At 44.3% G+C, this 16,731-nt stretch overlaps 1 protein-coding gene across 2 annotated transcripts; it reads right to left on the bottom strand.

Moving 5' to 3' along the window:
- Positions 9,493–14,522, bottom strand: LOC8080138 (glutamate receptor 3.4). 2 transcript variants are annotated; one of them, XM_002460747.2, is made up of 8 exons: positions 14,129–14,522; positions 13,912–14,036; positions 13,411–13,829; positions 11,495–12,816; positions 11,110–11,387; positions 10,985–11,016; positions 10,493–10,899; positions 9,493–10,407 (listed from the first exon to the last, which is right to left on the bottom strand). In XM_002460747.2, exons 3-8 carry the CDS (start codon positions 13,682–13,684, stop codon positions 9,946–9,948), a joined length of 2,775 nt encoding a protein of 924 aa, XP_002460792.1. In that variant the 5' UTR covers positions 13,685–13,829; positions 13,912–14,036; positions 14,129–14,522; the 3' UTR covers positions 9,493–9,945. The 2 variants fall into 2 exon arrangements, with proteins under 2 accessions (XP_002460792.1, XP_021309516.1); XM_021453841.1 differs by lacking the exons at positions 13,912–14,036; positions 14,129–14,522 and having other exon boundaries at positions 11,495–12,808; positions 13,411–13,549.

Below are 16,731 nucleotides of genomic sequence, written 5' to 3'. Positions count from 1 at the left end.
GTAAGTAAGGCCGGAGGTTGTTGTTTTATTTTGTAAAGACTGTTGAAAATATAATATATTGAGTTGTTTTCAGATAAGCCTTTGTTTTACACTTTGATCCTGCGCAGGTCTCTGGCGGAGGACCTGCGCAGGATCGTTTCATTACTCCCCTTTCGTTTTTTTACAAAGGGATTTATGTTTCTGGTGAATTGTGGGAGTATTGGCAAGTTGCCTTCCCTAATATGAGATTGGTGGATATGTTTGAGTTTGTTGGATATGATATTGATGGCGAAGGATCTGGATTTATCCAGTCGCTTGCGCGCCGAGGTTCATGGCCTCCGGCTTAGGTGGATGATTTTGTTTTACTTTTCGTTTATCGTAGGTTTTGGTTATATTTTTTATGACATGATTTGATGTGTTTATGTAGTTGCCATATCCTATCCTTCGCATCTTTGGTGAGAGAGATAGGGTACGCTGGGTGGCGGAGGCTTCTGAGGATGTTGCTGAGCCTTTTCTTCAAGGTTTTCCGGAGGTTCGAAAGCTTCGTTTGGCTTTTTAGTTTTATCCTTCGTTTTTGTTGGATTTGAAGTTGTTATTTTCTGCGCGCAGGTTGTGAATTCCTCTCCGTTGGAAGATCTTCCTTCGAACTTTGTCGAAGGAAGTTACGTTACCCCGGTGACGTTCAAGCGTAGAGATTTGTACGCGAGGGGTTATCTAATTGACTGGTGGCGCCACAAGTATCCTACGCGTAGTATAGATGACTTAGTTGATTTTCTTGTACGTGATTACTGTGATGATCTTAGGCTTTTTCCAGATTCGTATGTTAGAATTGTGCGAGGGTCTTAGAACCTTCGGCGTTTTACGGTCGGAGGATGTTTTTCATTTTTTGTTGTAAGCTTGTGTTATGTTCATTGTATACGGTTAATAAAGATCAGATATTTTTACCGTTGGCTTCTGCTGAGCTTCATTTGGTCGAAGGTTCCAGCAAATATTATGTCTGCGGAACTCCCTGAATCCACTAAGATCCTGCTTACTCCCCAACCCGCAACATTTGTTGTTATTACCAAGGCGTCTGTGTGAGGGTAGCTTTCCAATCTTAGGTCTTCCTCGGTGAAGGTTATTGGGGTTCTGGACCAATCAGTGCATCTCACTGGCCCTTGAACTGCAACGTTGTTGACGAGCCTGAGGTGATCCTTCTTCTGTTTCTTTGTCTGGAACTCCATTGAGGACCCCCCGGCTATTGGTAAGATCATCCCAATTGTGGGCAGGGGTGTATGAGGGCCGATCTGATTATCAGGGTGGGGTTCGGTTTTTGGTGGTGGTGGGGCTTGGAGTAGCTGTAGCTGGTTTGAGGGAGGAGGTTGTGACTGCTGGTGGGGTTGCGGGGTTTCGATGTACGTGATATGTGGAGGTCGTGGAGGAACATAGTTTGGTGGAAGGTTGTGATCCGCGGTTTGCTGGGCTGGGCGCCAAGCTGGTAGGAAGCTGGGATAGTAAGCGGAGGCTAGCGCGCTGGGCTGAAGTGGAGCTGGGTGCTGCAGGCTTGAACCTCCGACATATGAATGGTAGAAGGTTTGAGGGAATGTGTGGTTTACTTCCCGAGGCTGAGCAACTGGTATCGGAGGTTGCGGAGCCGACCTGCTCTTGATCCTCTCCTGAGTTTCTTTTGCATCTGGGCAATCTCTGGTGGAGTGACCCTTCTCTTCTCCATGGAAGAAACAATACTGTTTCCGTGGTCGCTGACTCTGATTTTTTCGCCATCCCGCATTTCGACCCCCTCTTCCGGCTTGATTGGGTATGCGTTCCGAGCTCCGCGCTTCCACTGGTGGACGGTTATTTTCCGGCCTGTCATTTTTCGGTTGCTCGATATTCATCATCTGTCCACCAGCCTCTCGCTGTGGCCGGCGTTCATCCTGGCTGAGGTTCTTCTGTGAATTTCTATCATTGCTCTGCCTCTTCTGAGAGTTTTGGTCTTCCAACCTTTTGCGGTAGTCGTTGTCTGACCTGCAATACTTCTCAAACTCGTGGTACAGCTCGTGCATGGATGCCGGCTTTTCTCTGGCCAAATGAGCCGCGAAGGGTCCTATGCGAAGACCCTTGATGGCCGCTTCGATGGCAACCTCCTCCGGCACACCGGGTGCTCTCGCCTTAGTCTGCACGAACCTCTGGAAGTATTCCCGCAGTGCCTCTCCCTGATTCTGGCGACACTGGAACAGGTCCGTGGAGGTTAGTGATTCAACCGCGAATCCCTGGAAATTCGCCAAAATCTTGTCTCGAAGGTTCTCCCATGAATAGATCGACCCGGGTCTGAGCATCGAGTACCACGCTAAGGCATCTCCCTCGGCTGCGATAACGAAGGATTTTGCCATCACAGTCTCGTTCCCTCCAGCTGAGGCCACGGCTGCCTCGAAACTCATCAGGAATTGGCGCGGATCGGCCTTTCCGCTGAATTTAGGGAGCGTGATTGGTTTGTAGGTTGTTGGCCAAGGCGAGGTCTGCAATCCTTCGGACAGAGGGGAACGAAGGTCCAACGTGCCCCGCAGCATGCCGCCGTAGTTCGTCGGTTGCACATCTAATGTTGGGCCGGCGCTGTTCAGAACAGCGGGCTGAATTGTCGGCTGAGCTGGAGGTTGCATGCTAAGGATTTCTGCCTGCAGGAGTGAAAGCTGCTGCCTGATCTCAGCCGCTTGCGTCGCGGCTACCGCTGCCTCTTGGCTGGCGGCGTAGGCAGCAGCGATCCGGTCTCGCTCTTGCTGAAGGTTCCGCAATTGCGCTTGAAGCTGCTGGAGCTCTTGCGTGGCCGAGGGCGGCGCCGGGTCTGCGGCGGGAGGAGGTTCCTGGCGTGTTTCCGGCTGCTCGTTCTCCGGCTGCTCGCCCTCAGAACCTTCTCCCTCCACGGTCGCGTACGTGCTCCGCACGGCCCTCCTTGGCCTTCCTCTCCTGGAGGGCCCTCCCCGAGGTCTTGTGGTGCTTGTTCTCTTTCCAGCCATCGCAGGTTATAGTTCGGGCCCCACGGTGGGCGCCAATGTTGGGAAAATGCTCTTCGCACGCCCCAGCAGTACAGTAGATCGAGAACCTTCTCACTCGGTGCCGTGAGAGGCTTGAGCAGTAACGGACAGTGGGCTCAACAGTAGGTGAATACAGTGAATGCTCTCTCCCTCTATTAATGGCGGCATCACGCCCCTTATATAGGGCCCGGGAACCGACCCAACGACATTTACATAAATGCCCCGTGACGGTGGGGGAATATTCCAGCATATTCTTTCATCGCAGTCTACTGACCCCAATACACTCGCGTAATTTCACATTGCGAACCCTTCGTTCATCCTTTGACTGGGGCCTCAGCAGGTCGGAGGCTCGGATCCTCCGCCCAGTTGCGGATCCTCCGACGCTTCGGTGTCGGAGGTTCCGCAGCCCGGCTGGTCGGAGGTTGCTTCACCCGGCCACCCCGGGAGTTCCTCCTTGGCCTGGTCCAGTCGGAGGTTCCTTGGCCTGGCTACGTTCTCCCGCCATCCTCGGACCCGGGAGGGTCGGAGGTTCCAACCTTTCCTCACTCGTGGACCTCCGCCGGTGCTTCAGTCCCTGCACACACTTTGCACGACCAGACGAGTCGTCAACATTAGCATTTCCCGTCGAAGGATATCCTCCGACGTTCCAGGCGTCGGAGGTTCCTCAGGTGAAGGATAACCTCCGGCGCTACCAGGGGGAAGGATGCAGCTTTTCCCCAACAATTTGTAATAGGACACCACCATGATTATTTTATTAAGTTATCGTATACTCCCTTCATCCCAATTTGTAAGTCATTCCAATAATCTTGGAGAGTCAAACTTTTCAAAGTTTGACCAAATTTATATGATAAAATAATAATTATTATGATACCAACTAAATATCATTAAATTTCTTCCTTAATTATATTTTCATAGTATACTCACTTTACGTTATAAATCTTAGTATTTCACTCTATAATTTTGGTCAAACGTGAAAATGTTTTGACTCTCCAAGATTCTTGTAATGACTTACAATTTGGGATGGAGGAAGTATAAGGCCTTTTTTAGTTCCCAAAAAATTTTGCAAAATTTTTCAGATTTCCCGTCACATCGAATCTTTAGACGCATGCATTGAGTATTAAATATAGACAAAAATAAAAACTAATTGCACAGTTTGGTCGAAATTGATGAGACAAATCTTTTGTCAAATACAAACGAAAATATCACTATTTATATTTTGTAAAAAAATTTGGAAGTAAAGGAAGATGAGGAAATCTTGTTTTTGCCCTTCCCTTCGCCTCCTTTGTTCAAAACATCACTGCCACATGAGTTCAACATGGAATCACCTTCCGCACTGTCCTGCTCCTCATCACAATCCAAACTCTCGGTCTATCCATTTATATGTTTCATGACAATGTTTGTTGTTAAAGTCAACGACTACAGCTAGGGTCGTGGACAAGGCGAATGACAAGTCTAAAGAGGTGGAGGCGAGACCCATCACCTTGTGAGCATACACTGCATAACTAGCTCAAATTTTTTTGACACAGCCGTATCGTACCCGACGGGATGGGTGTGGATGCTGGTATCTACGCGGTGCCGCAACGCGTCCAACCGATCCATAGTATGTGTGTACTCGAGACCTTGCATGCATGGGCTTGCATTCCTAGCTAGTGAGGCTCGCTCTTTTTCCACGCCAAATGATATCGTTGAATCTAGTGCTTTGCGCGTTTTGCTATATGCTGCCGTGTGTGCGTATGCTCTGTTTAACCTGTAGCTGTACTACTAGCTAGCACCTGCTGCAATTGGCAAAATTTGCATACTCGATGGTCTCACTCCAAGGTCTTGTTTAGTTCCCAAAATATTTTGTAAAATTTTTCACATTTCCCTCACATCGAATTTTACGGCACATGTATGAAACACTAAATATAGATAAAAGAAATAACTAATTACATAGTTTATCTGTGGTTTGCGAGACGAATCTTTTCAACATACTTAGTCCATAATTAAATAATATTTATCAAATACGAACGAAAGTGCTACTATTTCTATTTTGATTTTTTTTTCAAAAACAGGGCCGAAGTCTCACCGATTGGGTGGTGGGAACAGAGACTGAATAGCTAACAGATTTAACAAATAATTTAAGCGAACAAGCTGTCAAACCATCCCAACCGGAGCCCCCGCCCGTGGTCTGCGCAGTAATCTGAGCGTGGAGCGCCGAGGCCGGCGGCCCTTCCCGTTGTAGACGTTCTCGTCTCTCCGCCGGCCCTGCTCTAGCTAGTGCTCTCTCTTCATCAGCGGAGACAGAGACACGCCACCATCACAAGGATCCAGGCCACCATCAGAATCAGAGGTGATCAGGAGCAGGACGGGCTCCACCGATCTGCATGCACCCACGCATACGGCATCGTGTTCGTATTCGCTTGCCTTTTCCCGCCGGTTGGCTGGCGGCGCTAGCTTTTGCAGAGAGCTCGCCTGCAGTCTCATGCGTTGTGCATGCATGCCACTGCATTGTGCCATGCATGGCTCCGGCTGAACTGAAACGAGGTGATGACTCATCACATCAGTAAGGCCTTGTTTAGTTCAAAAAAAAATTTTACAAAATTTTTCAGATTTTCCGTCACATCGAATCTTTATACACATGCATGAAGTATTAAATATAGACAAAATAAAAACTAATTGCACAGTTTGGTCGAAATTGATGAGACGAATCTTTTGAGCCTAGTTAGTTCATGATTGGACAATATTTATCAAATACAAACGAAAGAGCTACAGTGTCGATTTTGCAAAATATTTTGGAACTAAACAAGGCCTAAGAGCTGCCCAGTCACACAGCTCATCACAGGCATCTTGTGATGATCTGTTGGAACGAGAAAACGATGGGTTAACGGTGGGACTAGCCAATCTGGTGGTTGGATTTATGCTAGACACTGGCTAGCTAATCACAGCTAGATTAAACTAAGCAAAGGCCTTTTTAAGATGCCCTAGCTAGTAGCTGATGGAAGCTCTGCTGCGCGCAAACACACACACCCTGCTGCACAGTGACTGCGTACCTTGCAGTTGGTTTTTATGTCACAAGCACAAACCGCAGCATGAACCGACCACCTGCTGCAATGCCGCAGGAACAAGATCCCTGCAAACCATTTTCTTTTTCTTTTTCTTTTTTCCTGCATTAGTCACAATCTTTTTTTGCCAAGGATTTGAGATTGATTTCAAACAAGAAACACCAACAAAACACGCGGTGCAACTAGCAGGCAGCTGGTTCAACTTTCTGAAAATTGAGAAGGGCAATACTAATGGTCAGTGGACATAGAAGAGCTGACCCGTTCGGCTACTCAAAGACAGATGAAGCTTCACGTGTACTCTGAAAAGGAACTATCCAAGTGTTGGTCAAAACCAGCAGCACCGTGTCGGTTGGCTTGACCCGGCCATACACTTGAGTGCACACTGATGATGGAGTATATTACATGATTCATGGTTGGCTGGACTTATTAAATAATTGCACTTGATGCCTCACTCACTGATCTTTATTTAGTTAACTGATCTAGCAGCTGATTACTCTATATGACCGAATACATATATATGAATGTTGACGGCCGTTATGAATGATTACACGAGTTTTGTCCCAGCTTTATTTAGGTGGAATGCGTATGTCAATCAGACAATCACAAACGCTAAGGCCTTCAGTTGATTGAGACTAGGCAGAGATATAGCTTCTCATCTTTAATTCCTCCTGTCGTCCCAGCTGATAACCACGCAATTCTTGTACAACGAACTAACAAGGACACAATTAAGCAATGATGCATACGGTTTATGATTTAATAATGCTGTTATGTGTATCCATGATAAGGTAAGCTGCAAATGGAGGATGCAGCAAACAGTTGTAGGACATCTGCAGCTAAAAACCATGCCCATACCGGCCAATCGGCCATATTGATTCTCGAATATCCGTGTGCCTACCGACTACCGTCCTGACTTGAAATAATGAAATCTTTTCTTGCATGGCTGAATAAGAGGCCTCTTGCGTGCATGACTCATGTTACAAATCTTGCATCAGGGTTAATTTGTCGGTTTATGCGTGCGAGTGACGACGTTGCAACCACCAGACGGCAGTAGTGCTGATTTCAGACTGCAGACAAGTGTACGTACGGCGACTCGTTCTATACTTGACTACCGAGACAATTCATCATCAGTCTATATATGTAGGCTGCTGCAGGGTATGGAGTAATATTGGACTCATGCATGATGCATGTATCATGCTAATTAGTCAAAGTGGGATCCCTTGAATGAATGAAGAATCAAGAAGATTAATTGCCAGGAATTAACCAACAAGTGATGCTTTCTGTTTATGCTGAATGCATGGTTTGATCATAGAGCCGACTCACGTCAGAGTGTCACAGTACGATGAAACGAACGCATGCCTCTGCCTGCATTTAACCTCACAATAATAAACAAACGAATCAACATTTAACAACAATACACTAAACTAATATAATTGAACTAACCAACAGCAGCCAACCGGCAGGAGATTTGTTAACAGCTAGCTAGCCTTGAATACAATGGCATCATGCATCTTCTTCGCTTTAGAGAAGTGGCCTTTATTAACTAATTTCCTTGACAGCTTATTAGCCCTACCACTACCGAAAGAGCAGCAGAGATCGATCGAGCGCACAAAACTAATTAAAGCAGCTAGACAAGTGGAATCACAGACCACAAGCCGCACACAAAGGATACTTTTTTCTCTCGATCGGTCGACTCGACTCGCTTTGCCTTCCCTTGAAGCACATCACTACTTATGCTCATACACACAACAGAGGCATGAAAAGGTACCTAGGAAAGCTGGCTAGCTACTCCATCATGTATACATAACACAACAAGATCAGAATATATAGAAGCATCAAGCATGTGTAAAGATTGATGCTCCAACGCCATCCAACCGGTGGTTTTGTTTATTCGCAAATGTCGCATGCACACACACCAGACCACCACACACCTATTAGCTCATCATATGCACATGCACATGCATATCCTATCCGATCCCATATATAAAAACGGCAGCAAGAAGAGGCAAACAACGACATGGGCACTGAGTTAGGCCCCATCATGTTTAGCACCGGCCAGAGAGTAGCGCTTGCTTGCTTCGTCAAGTTGGTCACCGGCTGGTGTTGCGGCCATGCACGTACATTTCATACGTGCCCTTGGTCCTAGGGTTGGATTTGGATGCCTCCGATCCTTTTTGCTGCTTGTTTAATGATGGACGATCTTTGGGGATGGACATGTGTCTCGTCGTCGTCTTCATGTAAGATATCCTTGGGGCCGGCCATCGATCATCACACCACACCACACCACACCACACCACACCACACCACACCACACCGGAGACCGGACACCTCGCCGGCCGGCCGGCCGGCCGTTGAGCCGTAGCCGTCGAGACTGCCGTGGCCTTCTGCATGGCGTGTAGCAATGGCAGACCTTCCCGTGTATCTTTTGTTTTTGCTCATGTGTGATGATCGCACTGGTTTGCATCTCACACACGTCTGTCCCGTGTGCGGATTTGCCCGCACCGTGCACAATGCAAGCGTTCTCCAACACCTGTAAGTAGTAGTTGCCCGGCCGATAACGACACTGTAAATAATAATACTCCGGGCAACTTTGGAGCATCTACACGTTGTTTGGACAGATCATCGTCATCTATCTACCAATTTCCTTTCCATGGCGGCGGCGACGAAGCCCGGCCGTGCGTTTCCAATCGATCGGGGAGTCAGTCAGAGGTCGGTACCGTACCAACTCTTTTTTCTCAAAGATGACAAAGATTGAGACATGCATGGCAGTAATGTATCTACTAATCTTACCAGAACTAAGTTGTTGTCCGGACTCCGGAGCAGGAGCAGGATTGTGGGTCAGCGATTTGGATATCTTGGCAACCAGCCTTGTTTAGTTCCGAAAAAATTTCAGATTTGGCTACTGTAGCATTTTGTTTTTATTTGACAAATATTATCCAATCATGAACTAACTAGGATCAAAAGATTCGTCTCACGATTTACAGACAAACTGTGTAATTAATTTTTGTTTTCGTTTATATTTAATGCTTCATGCATGTGTCGCAGGATTCGATGTTACGGAGAATCTTGAAAACTTTTTGGATTTCGGGGGTAACTAAACAAGGCCAATGCAATGCTAACCGTGTGGGCAGCAAGGGCCAAACCGAAAGCTGTAAAGCCAGCAAGGAAGATGGGCTCATGCCACCTGCCAATCCTAATCAGGTTTAAAGGCTGGTCAAGTTTCGCAGTTGCATGCATCATCGACTCATTTTCAGGCAAGAATCAGAGCAGGGTACATGGATATTCGATGCCTGTTCCTATTCAGCAGTACATCAGAAACAGAAAGATATCTCCTGATCTAAATGCTTCTGTTCGGAGCAGAATGTTAGTTCAGGGTGTTGCATCAGGGTGGATGTGAGTCTGACGACAGAATGGGGGAGGTCAGAGCTGCTGCTCTGAAATGGTCTCCTTGCATAGTCACAGTGGAAGGGGTTGCTGATGTGCTACTTCTCAATAAATAAACAAGATGAAGGGTCATGCACAACTGGCCACATATCGCACCAAACAAAGATTCTAACTTCGCAACTTTTTTTTTGGAAGATGCTTCAGATGGTAGCTACAATAACTTTGGTAGGAGTTACTTCAAAATGAAGAAGGCCAACTTGACAGAAGTTGAACCTGCAACTGAATGCTACTTCTCCCAGATATTGCTAGCGAGGAGATCCAGAATTGTTGCTGTTGGCAAAAAATAAAACCTAAAGCTGATGTATTTTCTCTGAAGACAATGCTCTGAAGTCTGAAGCTGATTCCGATGATATGTTTTCACAGTCATAAGTCATAGCAAGGCACATGCAGGAAAACCCCTTCAGCGTCAACTCGACCTCTGTGCTAGGAGAACTTCCACTTCAAAGCAGGATTGCACATTATTTTGGTATCATTAGTTATGCAATGGATGTAGGTGGTAATGTGGATTGTTCTTCTGTACTGCCAATGCTTGGATGCTGACTGCCATTTGGTCTCTTCTTGAGAGCATTCTTCACCTCCTCCTCTTTCTTATCAACAAAAGAGATCAATGACTTGATGGTAGTTAACCTTGCTGGTCTGTTCAGAATCTGTTGGGGCTCAGGAAACTGAGCCTCGACCTGGTTACTGTATCTGCTGTACTGACAGAATATGCGAAGGAAGAAAATTACAAGAGCAACGAGACATGCAAGGCCACAGATGAGGAAGAGGCCCCAGAAGCTTGATAGGCTCAAGGAGTTCGACGCAGCACCATTGTTGTCTGCACTGCACTCTGTCGCACTTAACCATTCATCATGGATCCTTTGGAGATTGCCATTCTCTGATAGTGCCAGGATTGCTGTTGACAAGTCCTCAGCAAGAGGGGAATCTCTTGGGAAGGCCTGCAACAGAATACAGTACAATCACAAGATGTTCCGAACAGAAGTAAATGTTTGTGTTTTGATTACAGGAAGCGAACCCACTTACAAATCCCCATCCACTTTTTGTGAAAACCTGACCAACTGTCTTGAACTTGCAGTATTTTGATAGGAAGATCTCAACATATGGAAGCTCGTCAATTATTGCAGCAACACCACCATTTCCTGAACCTAGCTCTAGTGCTCTTGCATAATCAGATGGGCTGTTCAGTGGCACCAAACGGGACTCGGCAATATTGAGCTCATCCACGAGGTAGTTTCTGGAAAAAGATCCAACTTGATAGCCAATTGCACTTGAACTAGAGATCAAGCTATCGAGGCCCTGTATCCCTGAAGTCAGCTCCTGAACCGTGAGAAGTGATGTCAAGTTTGCCGTGTAGCTTGAGTTAATAATGAGCACAGCAAAGAGCCAGATAAGCAGCACAAATCTACCAAGTGCACTAACTGTGTTCTCTCCTGAGTAAAGAAATAAGAAAGGAGGTTATAAGAGTGGACTAGGAAACCCTTGAAATATTTTGACTAGTTTCACTTCAACACTTACTGTGTGCAAAGAACATGGTAGAGAAACTAAACCTGAAAATGCACAAAAACTTCATATATAAATAAAAACAATATGCTTAAAAACCAGAAGAGGACGAAAAATATGTACAAAATGCAGATACTAACCAGCATACTGTCATAATTTGTTGCCTTGGAGGTCCACGAAACTCAGTATTAGTGCGGTGTTCAAGTATCCAAACAACTGCACCCACGAAGAGGAATATAACAACTAGGACACACCACATCCGAAAGGTGAATGGTTTCAAAAAAGCCCAAGCATTTGATTCAACCACCCTTGCCGGAGCTACAATGATAAGACCCGATTCTATATATGGTTGGGTAAAATCAACAAGTCTTGTTCTATTCGTCACTATAGCAATGTCCCCTACTGCAGCATCAAAGTACTGAATGGGAACGATAACAGAAATAAGAACATTTGTATAATGAAATATTCAAGGTGCTAATCTAGGATAAATTAGAATTGAAAAGGCTGTGGACGGATGTTACTCACATTTTCAGATACTTTCTGAACAAGTTCACTGTAGCTAGGATTCTTCAAACCATCACCAAATAAAACAAACTTGCATGAAACTGGATAGGGCAACAAGCTTATTGCAGCTTTGAAGACATCAACTGCAAAGCCCTTTACTCCATCAGGACCATTGTCTTGCATAACAAATTCTTTGTAGCTTGTTCGGAGAGGTACTCCAATCCTCATAGGCTTCCCATGATACGAAAACACCCAACCGCGAGGTTTCTCAGAAGTCTGACCAGGCCATATAACACTATGGAGTTCTACATTGTTGACTGAAGAGTCCAGTGCTGATGAACTTAAGCTTTCTGGAGCAACAACTGAGAGACCAGAAGAATTTGACCAATATCCAATGGTTCTTAATCCTGTACCACCAATATTCAGAATATCATAGGCTGGGTGTACCAAATCTCGATCCAAAGTAAATTGAACTGGACCAGAAACCCCTGAGAAGTTTGCACTCCACACTTTCTCCAGTAGTTTATCTCCACTGTTGAAAATCCTGAGAGAATCTAACTGAAGGTTACTTTCCTTTTTAGCTTGCAAATTTGGATCAGCAGAAAAAGATATAGCATCCCCTTCTCTCAGAAAACGCTCAACAGCATGAGCAACTAACCATACAGAGTCATAAGCATGCATAAAGTAAGAGCTTCCATTCCTAGTAAGATTATTCCACTTGGAAGCATGCTGAATATCAGAATCAGCTATATGCTGCCGAAGCACAAGAACGCCCTGCGTAAGTTCCATCACATCAGGATTACCATGCTCAGAAGAATCTATCACTGCAGAAAGCCAGTCTGTCGCTATCCATACATAGCCACTGCTCATCATGCCCAAAGATTTTGCAGCTAAGAACACGTTAAGACCAGAGTCAGGGTTAACGTGGATAACATAGACACGAGACTCCATGTCATTTACCTGCATCAAGATATCCTTGATAGAAGTCTTTGCAGCACCAGGTGGCAACTTAGCTTTGTAGGATATCTTGCACTTCCTTTTTGCAAGGGCATCACCTAGTACTGAGATGCCACCTCTACCATAATCATCATCAACATATATGGCAATGACTTGTTTCCATTGATATTGACTAATGATGGCAGCGATAGCACCCATTTGGTAGTAATCACTATGTGTAGCCCTCACAAAATATGGGTATTCAAGGGAAGAAAGGGCAGGATCGGTGGCTGCGAAAGAGATAAGTGGGACATGGAGTTCATTGACAGCATGGGAAATGACATGAGCAACAGCCGAAGATTGTGGACCTAATACGGCGACTACATCTTTAGCCAGAAGCTGCAATGCTGGACAAGAAGAACTGTCGTTAAACACTTCAGGCCTCCAATGCAGCATGTTACAATGTATAGTAAGTTCAATGTAATGAGGATAGACAAAGGGAAAGCCCTATGTTGCCTATATATAAAAGGTAGGCAAGCTCAACTTACTAAGTAGTAAGTATGCTTGGCACACAAATATGAATTTACTAGGACAAGTGTCATATTTTCCATGTCAAGACACATGACTTTGAATTTCCAAATTTAGTTGAATATTCATTTTTTTAGTATCTGACTTTTACTTGGTTGCTGATATAAAGGAACAACAAACTTGCAGACGGACACGAATACAGTCTTTCTACTGCAGTTCCTACTACAGGTATGAGTTCATGTTGTTTTATCTGCAATGAGAACTAAAAAATGCAAAGTTGCTAGTGCATATAATATGCACCACTAGTTATTCTGTCACCAATTTGTTTCCAAAATGAATATTCTGTGTCTAATTAGTAACCAGGGCAACAGAAGATTAACAGAATACTGATATATGCTATACTAATAATTAGCAAAGGAAAGACAAAGCCAAGACCAGATTACAGATACAATGCAAAAGAAGGAGGTTCAGACCTTCTATGGTGCCAACAAAGCCACTGCAATTGGTGTCCTGCATAAGAACACTCAGGTTCGTCCCCCAGAGTATGCTAGGGTCAGCATTGACATCTGCAACGGCAAGCTCTATAGCGGGTCTCACCGCCTTTCCGATAACTGAATCAAACGTGAACAGTGCACCGATGCGCACCTCAGCTGGCCTTGTGAGGTTGCCGTTCTGGCTAGCTGCCACGGTTCCAGTGACGAACATGCAGCCGCACAGAAGCAGGGCAGCCAAGTGAGCAGAGCCCATCTTCCCAAGGACCAAGAAACGAGTATCGTCTTGCCAACGACCTTAATTTAGTGCCCGAACAGCCTCTTCAGTTATACGTAGTCTGTAGAGCATGAAACGGGGAACAGGAACCCGGAGAGCTCATCTGGTTTCGTGACTGCTAGTTCTGCAATTACAACCGGATGAGCGATGAATTGCTTGATCACGAGAAAGCTTAAGACATGACTAGATTTCAAGAATCAAGAAACCTCATCCTGTCCTCTGCCCATCCGTTTAGCCTAGCGCTCCACCTGCTCTGCTCTAGACACCGCCTACCAACTGTTTGACGAAATACTCGACGGAGCGGAATGGCGAGCAGAGCTGGGGTTAATCCCTAGTCCGCGATAGAAACACAAAACCAAACTCAGTAAGCTCTGCGCGCTCAGCGCTCCTAAAATCCAACGAAAATGATGACCTGGTGCTTACCAGCTAGAATCGGCTTGGCGGTGCCATGGTAGGAACTAGGAAGCCAAAACCAAGCGAGGGGCGGACGGCGAGGTGGACGGAGACCATCCACATCCACAGGCGGGCGCCACGAAGCCACATTCGGAGTTCTTGGTCCCCGCTCCTAGTGGGGGACAAGAGTAACCGGATGCTGGCGCGGATTCGTAGGAGATCTTTATCAGGAAGCAGCGGATGCGAGAGTGAGGAAAGACAGGCACTCGTGGGGCACGAAATGGTAAGAGCAGCTTTGTGCCGTCACAAATTGCGAAATTGCGATTGGATTCCTCCTCCACAAAAAAAGGTATCCTTTCTTTTTGAAGCTAAAAAGGTATCTTTTTTCTTTCCCTCTATACTCTCTCGCTCGTGAAAAAGGGTCACAAACTTGAAACTTTCGTTCAAAAAAGGAAAAAAGGGATCACAAAGAACTGTGAGCGGCAGCGCTCAGACGGTCAGAGTCAGACCTCTCACGGTCTCACACCTCTGTTGGCCTAGGTTGTATCCTTCACATAAAAAAGGATCACAAAGAACGGGGTTGGAATATATTTATGAAACGAAATTTATTTGAGCTGTACTAGATGGGCCGGCGCATTTTTTTTTTTTGAATCTGGTGGAAATTTATTTGACTACGGTCTTGTTTAGTTGGCGGAAAAAAGTTTAATAATTAGTATCTCATCGTAGACTAATTAAATTTAAAATATTCATCTTATAAAATACATATAAACTATATAATTAATTCTTTTTAAATTTATATTTAATATTCTATGTATATGTTCAAAATATAATAAAAATAAAAGTTTTTAGATGCAAACTAAACTGGGCCAATGGTCTAGGCCTCCTATACATTCACAAGCATCTTTTCACGTGACCCAAGCTGCAGCATGGAAGCGCCGAGGGAAAAATAGATCCAATTCTATTTCTCTGTTTCTAAATGTTTTAAGCTGTCTCCAACAAGAGATCAATTAGGTCTCGCAAAAAAAAAACAAGAGACCAACTATGGAATCCAAACATAAAATAAATCTTCAACATAATATCTATAGCCTCGAACAAAGTATATATATATGGAAGACTCATTTCGAGTGCTTGGAGAGGCATAACTTAAAATTAAGTATCCTCTATTTATAGAAAAGGTTTTTTTTTGGGTCTTGTTGTTTAAGAAAACTAAAAGTAGATATTAAACTTTTTGCTTGTAATACTATCTAAAGGACAAATGAGTCTTGTATTTAGGTCGCGATTATTAGAGACAGTCGAAGCATGTGGGCCTGGTCCATTGCTCCATTTAGGCAATCGAAAAGAAAAAAAATGCAGCTCATGAGTCTTCAACTGGTGCAACCAAATAAACAACCCGTGTGCTACTGGCAACTTATGACTTAGAGATTTATTTAGCAAACATGTCATATATTTTAATCCATCTAATAAACAAATTTCATCTTGTGTCTGCTCTAACTTGTATGAAGGTTTAAAAATTTATCGATGATTATATTATGTGTTCTGATTCATCGAGGATTGAACTCCTATGATGCTTAAACACTTGACTCGTATGGATACGGGAGAGACTGACGGACTATGAAAATACTTTATATTTTAGTTTGTTTTAGAATCGAACTCGGGCAGTGGCGGATCTAGAAATGGATCAAGAGGGAGGCTAAATAATATAGGTTAATTTTTTTTTCTCACTCAATCCAGTACACTAAGGCCTTGTTTAGTTCTAATTTGTTTTTGCAAAATAGGAATAGTAGCATTTTTCGTTTGTATTTGACAAATATTGACCGATCATAGACTAACTATGTTCAAAAGATTCGTCTCACAAATTACAGGTAAATTATGTAATTAGTTATTTCTTTTATCTATATTTAGTGCTTCATGCATGTGCCGCAAGATTCGATGTGATGGAGAATCTGAGAAATTTTGCAAAATATTTTGGAAACTAAATAAGACCTAATAGATATAACTAAGATTGATAATTCAATATTAATTCAAAGTGTTCAAAGACAAAGATTCATTAAATAAGCATAGAAAAATACCAAATACATGAAGTCTTTTGATAAAAAAGAAAACCTGTTACAAAAAATTTGAGCCCAAGAGGGGGGCTGCAGCCACCCCAGCCCCCCTCGTGCGTCCGCCAATGGACTCGGGTCATGCTTGGACACGCTACTCTAACTTATCCGAACATAGGAGAGATTCAGAGATTGTTTGGTTGCTGACCATTGCCCGCCACCGCAAATATAAGGCTACTGAGGCTGCTGCTTGGTTTATTAGTAGCTTGAGGCTCGCCATAAGTTTTTCAACTATTTGAAGCAGGAAATCATGCCAAAAGTTAGGCGGCCTATTTTACCATCACAACTTTGGCGACGCCACAGATGCAGTGGCGAACTACGGCTGACAACCAAACAACTTCTGAGTCCGTCGGATTCTATTGCACGGTTTTGAGCTATGAACAACGAAGAAACCTTTTTCACTTTAATATTTTTTGTTAAAAGATATAGTGAGGCATGATTAGGTGATATAAAATAATTTTGAAAAAAAAACAAGGTTACAAAGAACCTATATTATAAACCTTTAAAAAAAGAAAAAAAGAGTTTGAGGTT

Source organism: Sorghum bicolor, chromosome 2, assembly GCF_000003195.3.
Source record: "Sorghum bicolor cultivar BTx623 chromosome 2, Sorghum_bicolor_NCBIv3, whole genome shotgun sequence".
Taxonomy (NCBI): Eukaryota; Viridiplantae; Streptophyta; class Magnoliopsida; order Poales; family Poaceae; genus Sorghum; species Sorghum bicolor.
Note: the sequence above shows the minus strand (reverse complement) of the source record. Positions and strands in the feature narration are given on the sequence as shown.

Bases quoted from the DNA above. Each gene is read 5' to 3' on its own strand.
- LOC8080138 (XM_002460747.2), bottom strand. From the start codon at position 13,684: ATGGGCTCTGCTCACTTGGCTGCCCTGCTTCTGTGCGGCTGCATGTTC. The intron at 12,817-13,410 runs GTCTGAACCTCC...CTTCTTGTCCAG, and splicing joins CTTTGTTGGCACCATAGAAG to CATTGCAGCTTCTGGCTAAA. The intron at 11,388-11,494 runs GTGAGTAACATC...GTTCCCATTCAG, and splicing joins TTCAGAAAGTATCTGAAAAT to TACTTTGATGCTGCAGTAGG.